Genomic DNA, 10053 nt, shown 5'->3' with positions numbered 1-10053 from the left:
TTCTTCTTTCTTACTATTATCTGTGCTCAGAACTTCACCTCTAGATGCCTGCATCAATACAGTCTCTGCCTTTCCAATAATATCTCCTTCTTTGAGGTAAAATGCTGAGAAACCCTTCAACATTTTGTGAATACATGGGCATAGTGCACGGCACAGGGATGTGAAACTTCTCTTTAACTCAGTTGTCGCAGCAAAGAACCACAACAAAGTACATGCACTTCTCTGTGAAAAATTGAAAGTATGACAGCCACTAATCCTGATATAAAGTCAATGCCATTTTTGGCCATAAACTCATCATTTAGAAACATAGTGACAAAGTGACACCCAAAATCATAAAATGTTCAATAGCTATAGAAGGGGGTGGGAGGGTGGGGGTTGTGAGTTCAGCATGCCTCCTACATCTACCTTCAAAGGCTGTGTTCACTAGAAGCTTACACAGGGGCCAGTGTGGTAGTGTAGCAGTTAGAGCAATGCTTTGCAGTGCCAGTGACCTGGGTTCAATTCCTGCCATTGTCAGTAAGGAGTTTGTATGTTCTCCCCGTGACCGTGTGCTTTCCTCCGGGTGCTCCATTTTTCTCCCACATTCCAAAGGTGTACGGGTTGGTAGGTTAATTGGTCACATGGGTGTTAATGTGCACCTTTTTTCACCTTTAACCATAACCATGACGGCAGTGGTGAATTTCACCATTGGTTTAACGTTTTGACATGAGGTGGACGTTCTGATAGGGGAAGTGGATATTTGTATTTCTTGTTGAAATAAACACAGGCCAATTTTTTTATTTCTGGGGTTTCCGTGAAATGTTTTTGGAGAGCAGTGGGGACAGATTGGCAGAGGTCCTTTATACTGCATGTGTTCATTATAAATCACAGCCCATTGTCTTAGATACTTCAGAGAACATGGTGATGACGGACGGCTTGGAGCTCTGCCTCTGAGTATGTGTGCTACAGCCAGAGTCCCTGTGGTTGATGGGACTGGAATGCGGTCACAAGTTTCCCATTGGCTCTGAACACGCACCAGTCCTCATTGACAGGGCTCTAGCAAATTACTACACATGGTGGAGAGCATTCTGACCGGTTGCCCCACCGGCTGGTAGGGTTCCACCTTTTTGAGATCTTTTGAAGATGTCCTCGACAGTGGGAGGTTGGGGGTGGGGGGGATGTACAGGATTTAAAGAGACTGCAGAGAGTTGTAGACTCAGCCAGATCCATCGCAAGTACAAGCCCCCCAACCCCCCGCCATCGAGGGCATCTTCCAAAGGCAGTGCCTCAGAAAGGTGGAATCCAAAACTAAAGACCCTGACAATCTGGAACATGCCCTCTTCTTGTTATTACCATCAGGGAGAGATACATGAGCCTGAAGACCTAAACTTAACGATTTAGGAGCAGCTTCTTCCCCTCTGCTATCAGATTTCTGACTGCTTCGTGAACCCACGGACACTACCTCGTTATTAATCTTCTTTGCTATTTATTCACTTGGTTGTTTTTATTTATTAATTGTTATAGCTTACAGCAATTTGTGATTGCACTGCACTGCTGCTAAATAATGACAAATTTCACAGCTAGCGTCAGTGACGATAAGCCTGACTTTGATCCTGATTAGCTCCAAGCCTACCTCAGTCCTGTTGGAGCTGAGGTACAACATTGCATCAAGAAAGGCCAGTGGCTCTGCTCATCGCACCTTAGTCCAACCCCCCCCCTCCCCCCCAATGCTCACATTCAATCTGGTAACACAGTGCAAGTGTCTACGATTGCATTTGTTATTCATTACAGCGTCAGTGCAACAGTGGGGAGGGGGGTCACAGTCTCAGAAAATAACTAATTAAATCTGAAGAAGCAGTAACTCCCTTCATATCAATAAAATGCTTAGAAAAACACCTGACTGAGTGTTTAATTACTCAAGTATGACTCTTGACATCGTCAGGAAGGAGTGTCTGGGATGGGATGCCTATGAAAATTGCAGAGACCCTGAGTATAAATCAGAAGGACACTTTTTCCAGAGTGAGGTTTCAGCCAGCAGCTCATCAAACAAGATGGAGAAAATCTCCAGGGCTATATCCCATTCTTCAAAGAATTCGGCAAAAAGACAAGTCGGATCTTCCACCGGGGAGAAAGGCGTTCACATCAAAGGCATTCGAAGCAAGAGGAGCAGGAATAAGTCCAGGTCTACCCAAGTGAGAACCAGTGAAAGGAAGGACTCAAGGAACAAGACAGCGAGAAATGGGACAACAAGGTCAGATTGCTCCCACGGCACTGATGACAAGGTAACAGGCTGCACCATCGTGGACGTGGACAACGTGCTGAGCTCTGAAGACAGTGAAGAGGGGCCTATTGCCCTGATAGAAATGGAAGCACCAGAGGAAGGTGAGGGAGGAGGGAGCTGTGGGGAAAACAGTAATCACAAGTTAAAAATAACTAAAACAGTATTAAAGTTAGATTTTGTTTTTGCCCCTTCCTTTATGAAAATGTGTAAGTTCTTTCTCTTCTAGTCCATTTCAATGATGAGAACATAAGGTGAATATTAGATTCAAATTTGAATCAATTTGTCCTACACAAAATGTTTTTTTCTCAGCCTTGGATGATCTACATCTTTCTTTATTCAACAGCTAAAGAGACTGCTTTTGGTAAAAGATAATTTTTTATAAAATTAACAAATTATTGACTTGACTACTCTTCATAATACTAAACAGATCTGGTTCACACAGAATGCTTATTTAAATTTAATTTCCTTATCTCTCATTGTCTGCCCTCTAAAATAACCATAGAAACACTTTCTGTCAGCAACCCTTTCCTCCGCTACTCCTGATCTTTGCCTCCTTCCACTCACCCTGCATTTTCCCTTTTCACCAGGGAGTATCCACATCAGGTTTAAGCTATAATCTTCTATTCAGCATTTAGCAAAGATGTACACAATCAGTTTTGAGTCTATTAGCTGCTGACTTAGAATCCCCTACCCTTGTCCTTACTCAGAGCAGTTGTTTGATAGTGCCAAGAATGAGACCACGTCCTTGTCATCCATGTCTAGCTACTTTCAGGAAGTAATGAACACACTTTAGCCACTTGAATAAATGCCTTGTTGGAAAGAAAAGAGAATAATCAAACAGTAGGCTTAAAAATAGAAACTAAACGTGAAGTCTAAAATATAATTCGATATACACTCAGTGGCCACTTTTTAGGGTACCTCCCGTTCCTAGTAAAGGGGCCACTGAGTGTACGTTCATGGTCTTCTGCTGCTGTAGCCCGTCCACGTCAAGGTTCAATGGGCTGTGCAATCAGAGATGCCACAGTTGTAATGTGTTTATTTGAGCTAATGTCAGCTTGAACCTGCCTGGCCAATCTCCTCTGACCTCTCTCGTTAACAAGACATTTTCACCCACAGAAGTGCTGCTTACTGGATGTTTTTACGTTTTTGCACCAGTCTCTGTAAACTCCAGAGCCTGTTGTGTGTGAAAACCCAAGAGATCAGCAGCAGCTTACAAGGTACTCAACCTCTCCCTCTGGCATCAACAATCATTCCAGTCAAAGTCATTTAGATCATATTTCTCCCCAGTTTTGAACAATAGCTGAACCTCTTGACCATGTCTGCATGCTTTGCTGCCACATGATTGACTGATTAGATATTTGCATCAACAAGCAGGTGTACAGGTGCACCTAATAAAGTGGAAATTGAACAAATCATCCAGTGATAAACTACCTAAACTGATTTTTGGCCAGTGTTTGCAGACCTCTGGCCCCAATATGACCACACTTGTGAGCATGGAACGGGCTCATAATTCACTACATTCAGTAGCATATTGATACATTAGTGCACGTTTGTCAGCTAAACTATGGAGGAAAATATGGCTACAATGGCTATGGTGGAAATGATGGAAATTAGAAGCACAGCTCCAATGTCATATTTGGAGGATCAAAATGAAGAGGGTCACCTTTGGTGTTATCATTTCAAAGGACGTTTCCTGGGTTCATCACATAAGTGCAATTACGAAGAAAGCACGGCAGCACCTCTACTTCCTTAAAAGTTTGTGTAGATTTGCATGACATCTAAAACTTATACAAACTTCTATAGATGTGTGCTGGAGAGTATATTGACTGGTTGCATCACAGCATAATATGGAAACACCAATGCCTTTGAATGGAAAATCCCACAAAAAGTAGTAGATATAGCCTGGCTCATCACGGGTAAAGCCCTCCCCATCATTGAGCATGTCTACATGATGCACTGTTGCAGGAAAGTAGCATCCGTCATCAGTGACCCCCACACCCAAGACATGCTCTCTTTACACTGCTGCCATCAGGAAGAACGTACAGGACTCACACCACCTGGTTTAGGAACAGTTATTACCCCTCAACTATCAGCCTTGAACCAACTTCACTTGCCCCATCGTTAAACTGTTTCCACAACCTTTAGACTCACTGTCAAGGATTCTTCATCTCATGTTCTCAATATTTATTGCTTATTTATTTATTACTATTATTATTATTTCTTTTTTATTTCATATTTGCAGTTTGTCCGTCCGGTTGGGTGTGGTCTTTCATTGATTGTATTATGGTTCTTGGATTTACTGAGTATGTCCACAAGAAAATGAATCTCAGGATTGTACATGGTGACATATATGTATGTACTTTGATAACAAATCTACTTTGAACTTTGAGCTTTTTGAAGTCTATGAAGCTTGTTGATAGGCTGTTTCCAATACAGTGACCAATGAGGAATCATAGAATGACTGTACGATGAAGATAGCCATTTAGTTCATCATGTCCTTGCTGGCTCTTGACAGAGAATTCTCTGATCCACTGGCCTTTTCTCTGTCACTTTGAAACTTTTTATTTACCATGTATTTTACCAGTTCCATCTTGAATGGAACCTCTTTCTACCACAGCTCCACACACGTCAAAAATGGTTCCTCCTTCACATTACTCTTAATTCTCTTCCCATCAACCTTTTTCTTGCGTTGTCAAGTCCTTACCTCCTCCGCCTCGGGAACATCGGGTGCAGTAGCAGCGGTGGAATCATGAAGGAGAGCATAGACGCATGATTTACTGCTGCTCCCTAAGATAGTGTTAATGGCTGGAGCACAGATTACTGAGGTGACTGCTGGCAGGAGAATTAGCAGGGTCTGCTTGGCAGAAGGCTGGGCTTCCAGCATAAAGCTCAGAGTCTAGGGACTTACACTTGAGCTGCGTTCAGGCATTCCATTCCGGGATCAGCCGTGACGGAATGGCGGAGCAGACTCGATGTGCCGAATGGCCTCATTTTGCTTCTATGTCTCACTGTCTTATGGTCCGCCTTTGATCAAGAGACTCTGCGCCGTCGTCGCTAACGAGATTGCTCACCTCTGCCTTGCTGAAAAGGGTTTTCTCTCTGCCCTACATGAAGACTGGAGCCAGGAAGTTGCAATTCTGACCCTGATATTTTCCATTGTGCTTGCCAGTGCACCTACTGGTATGAAGGTTGGTTCATTCTTGTCACATGTATCAAGATACAGTGAAAAGCTTATCTTGCATACCATTCATACAGATCAAACCATTACACAGTGCAATGAGCTAGAATAAGGTAAAACAATAATATAGATTAAAGTGTGAAAGCTACTGAGAAAGTGAAGTGTAAGTAACCAATCAAGTGCAAGATCATAATGAGGTAGATTGTAAGGCTAAGAGACCATTTTATTGTTTGAAAGGTCCATTCAAGAGTCCGATACCAGTGAGCTAGAAGCTGTCCCTGAGCCTTGTGGTGCATGATTTCAGGCTTTATCTTCTGCCTGATGGGAGGGGGAAAAGAGAGAATGCCTGAATGTCTTTGATCATGCTGGCTACTCTACTGAGGCAGAGACCACAGAGGGGAGGCTGGTTCCTGTGACCACAATTTTCTGCAGTTTCTTGTGGTCATGTGCAGAACAGCTGCCATACCAAGCTGTAGAGCATCCAGCCAGAATGCTTTCTAGGGCACATCAATAAAAATTGGTGAGAGTGAACAAAGACATGCCGAATTTCTTTGGCCTCCTGAGGAAGTCCAGATGTTAGTAAGCTTTCTTGGCCATAACATCAACGTGGTTGGACCAGGAGTTTATAATTTCCTATAGAGTCTATACACAGAAACAGGCCCTTCAGCCCATCTATTCCATGCTGAACCATTTAAACTGCCTACTCACATTGACCTGCACCAGGATCATACCCCTACCAACCATGTACCTATCCAAACTTCTCAAACATTATAATCAAGCTCACATACACAACTTGCACAGGCAGCTTGTTCCATGCCCTCACAACCCTCTGAGTAAAGAAGTTTCCCCTCATGTTCCCCTTAAATGTTTCACCTTTCACCCTTAAGTCATGACCTCTAGTTGTAGTCCCACCCAATATCAGTGGAAAAAGCCTGCTTGCATTGTACCTTATCTGTACTCCTCAGAATTTTGTACACCTCTATCAAATCTCCCCTCAGTCTTCTACTTTCCAAGGAATAAAGTCCTAACCTATTCAATCTTTCCATATAACTTGTAAATTTTCTCTGTAATCCTGGCGTCAATGCGGTTGAACCAGGATTTTATAATTTCCTATAACATCATTGTTGTACATCCTCTAGAGGCTGCCCTATGGGAATGGGCAGCGGAATTCATTCACAGCATTAACCTCAAGGAGCTGGCATCAGTACTGCTCTTGTTCCCAGCCTGGCTACAGGCCACTCATACCCAGTCACCGTGTGCAGGCACACATCTCTGAGGAAATGTCTATGCTGCACACTGTGTCAGTGGATGAGCTGATTCGCCCTTTCCCCAAGACTGGGGAGAGCATAGGTTTAAGGTGAGAGGGATGAGATTTAAAGGGAACGGCTTTATGGACTGACCTGCCAGAGGAGGATACAACTACACTTGGTCGGATTTGAGGGATGATGGGCCATATGACGACTAATGAACTAGCTCAGAAAGACGCCTGGATGAAAGTTGGGCCTAAGGGCCTGTTTCTGTGCTGTGTAACCTAGAAAACAATGCAGGCTCTGTGCACTGATGGTTGATGGCTGAGGAGGTTCAGGAAAATGATTCCAGGATTGAACGGCTTGTCATATGAAAAGCGTTTGACTGCTCTGGGCCTGTATTCACTAGAATTCAGAAGAATGAGGGGTGACCTTATTGAAGCCTACCAGCCCTTTTAGAATGGAGATGAGGAGAAATTTCATTAGCCAGAGGATGGTGAATATGTGGAATTCGTTGCCGCAAGCAGCTGCGGAGGCCATGTCTGTATGTATATTTAAGGCAGAGGTTGACAGATTCTTGATTGGTCAGGGCATGAAGGGATATGAGTAGAAGGCGGAGACTGGGGCTGAGAGGAAAATCGATCAGCCAGGATGAAATGGTGATACAGACTCGATCGGCCAAATGGCCTAATTCTGTTCCGATGTCTTGTGGTCTTATGGAATAAATACCTAGGGAATGAATGTTTCAAGAATGAACGTTCAAGGTGGTGGATGGGTTCCAATCACGTGATTTGTCCTGATAATGTCAACTTTATTAAGTATTATAGGAGCAGCCAGTCAAGTGGAAAGTATTCTATCATCCTTTTGACTTGCGTCTTGTTATGGTGGAAAGGGTTTGGAGCATCAACAGGAAAGTCAATCATCAATGGATACCCAGTTGCTGACTCCCTTGTAGACTCGGTATATACACCCAACAGCCAATTTATTAGGTAGCACCTGTACCTAAAACTCTGGCCACTGAGTGCACGTTCATGGTCTTTTGCTGTTGTAGCCCAATCACTTCAAGGTTCGATATCTTGTGCGCTTGAGGTGCATTTCTGCACATCACTGTTGCAATGTTGTAATCACATAACAAGATAAAATCCATTGGCATTGCAGGAAAGATACTGGCATGGATAGCGAAATGGCTGATGGGCAGGAGGCAGCGAGTGGGAATAAAAGGGGCCTTTTCTGGTTGGTTGCCAGTGACTAGTGGTATTCCTCAGGGGTCAGTATTGGGATTGCTACTTTTCACATTGTTCGCCAGTGATTTGGATAATGAATTTGATGGCTTTGTGGCAAAGTTTGTGGATGATACAAAGATAGGTGGAGGGGTAGGTAGTGCTGAGGAAGCAAAGCGATTGCAGCAGGACTTAGACAAATTGGAAGAATGGGAAAAGAGTGGCAGATGAAATACAGTGTTGGGAAAAGTATGATAATGCATTTTGGTAAAAGCAACAATAGTGTGGACTATTATCTAAATGGGGAGAAGGTTCAAACATCAGAGGTGCAGAGGAACTTAGGAGTCCTCGTGCAAGACTCCCAGAAGGTTAATTCACAGGTTGAGTCTGTGGTAAAGGAGGCAAATGTAAAGTTGGCATTAATTTTCAAGGGGAATATAAAAGCAAGGAGATAATGCTGAGCTTTTATGAGACACTAGTCAGCATTATCAAAAGGTTTGGGCGCCATATCTCAGAAAGGATGTGTTGTCATTGGAGAGAGTCCAGAGGAGGTTCACAAGGATGATTCTGGAAATGCAGGGATTGACATACAAGGAGTGCTTGGCAGCTTTGGGCCTGTAGTCACTGGAATCTAGAAAAATGTTGGAGGGGGGGGGGGGGGAATCTCATTGAAACCTACCGAATATTGAAAGGACTAGATAGGGTGGATGTAGAGGGGATATCCAGGACTAGAGGGCACAGCCTGAAAATTGACAGACAACGTTTTAGAACAGAGGTAAGGAGGATTTTTATTTTAGCCAGAGAGTGGTGAATCTGTGGAACGCTCTGCCACAGACTGAGGTGGAGGCCAAGTCCATTGGTATATTTAAGGCGGAAGTTGATGGTTTCCTGTTCGGTCAGGACATCAAGGGACATGGCGAGAAGGCAGTTGTATGGGGTTGAGTGGGATCTGGAATCAGCCGTGGTGGAATGGCAGAGCAGACTTGAGGGGATGAATGACCTATGGTCTTAATTGTGGTTATTTGAGTTACTGTCGCCTTTCTCTCAGCTTGAAACAGTCTGGCCATTCTCCTCTGACCTGTGTTTTACACCTCCCCCCCCCCCCCCCCCCACAGAACTGCTGCTGGCTGAATGCTTCTTGCTTATTACACTGCTCTGTGTAAACTCTAGAGGCTGCTGTGTGTGAAAATCCCCGGAGATCAGCAGTTTCTGAGATACTCAAACCACCCCGTCTGGCACCAACAATCATTCAAAGACAATTACATCACTTCTCTTCCCCACTTTGATGCTTGGTCTGAACAACAATTGAACCTCTTGGCCAAGTTTGTGTGGTTTTGTGATTGACTGATGAGATATTTGCAATTTGAGCAAGTGTACATGCATGCACAATAGACAGATCAGCCACACAAATTAATGTAAATGAATACAATACTGTTCTGATCACGGTGAAGACAAGGTCAGTGAGATCTATACCTGGTGTTAGTTCTCTCACAATCTTCTGCAGACCCAGCCAGTTTAATCACTTTTGGCGATACAAAGCTAAAGTTAATGATTAACATTAAAGTCATCACCCAGAATATCTTCTGGCAGTTTACAACTTTCAGTGCTTCTTCCAAGTGTCTTTTCAACATGGTGGAGCTCTAGTTCATCGGCTAAAGAAAGACAGAGTGTGGGTTAAACAAAAGGAAGCTTTCTTCTCTGTGTTTGACCTGATTCCTTGACACATAGACTACAAAGGCTGTTCCCTCTCCACCCACCTATTGTCTAGTCTGTAGGTCATGGGTTTTACCACCTAAGGAATCACTTACAAGGATTTCTCATCTTATGTTTTCAATATTTATTGCTCTTTTATTTATTATTATTTATTTCTTTTAATATTTGTAAAGTTTTGTCTTTGGCACATAAGTTGGTGCAGTCCTTCATTGATTCAACTATGACTATTATTCTATTGTAGCGGTGTGCTACACGCAGCGCTGAAATAACGACACGCAGTCGGTGAGCTGCAGTTGTAAAATAGATTTATTCAAACTTCGCGGCCTCGCTTTAAAGCCTTCATGTTCCCCGCCCTCCCCGGGCGGGAATGCTGTAGGGGGCACATATTCACAGTCCCGTCCCGCGCACGGGCTTTTCCCCTTGCTGGTGAACCAG

At 43.6% G+C, this 10053-nt stretch overlaps 1 protein-coding gene across 2 annotated transcripts in view; it reads left to right on the top strand.

The window, feature by feature from the left end:
• Positions 1 to 1993: 1993 nt before the first annotated feature.
• LOC140737129 (podocin-like) overlaps positions 1994 to 10053 on the top strand; it is a 44915-nt gene continuing 36855 nt past the window's right edge. For both annotated transcript variants that reach the window (XM_073063320.1, XM_073063321.1), the window contains exon 1: positions 1994 to 2361. In XM_073063320.1, coding sequence (XP_072919421.1) covers positions 2031 to 2361 — 331 coding nt within the window. In that variant the 5' untranslated portion in view covers positions 1994 to 2030. The remainder of the gene's footprint in view (positions 2362 to 10053) is intronic.

The sequence above is a fragment of the Hemitrygon akajei genome, chromosome 12 (genome assembly GCF_048418815.1).
Source record: "Hemitrygon akajei chromosome 12, sHemAka1.3, whole genome shotgun sequence".
Lineage (NCBI taxonomy): Eukaryota > Metazoa > Chordata > Chondrichthyes > Myliobatiformes > Dasyatidae > Hemitrygon > Hemitrygon akajei.
This window is presented reverse-complemented; position numbering and strand designations above follow the sequence as displayed.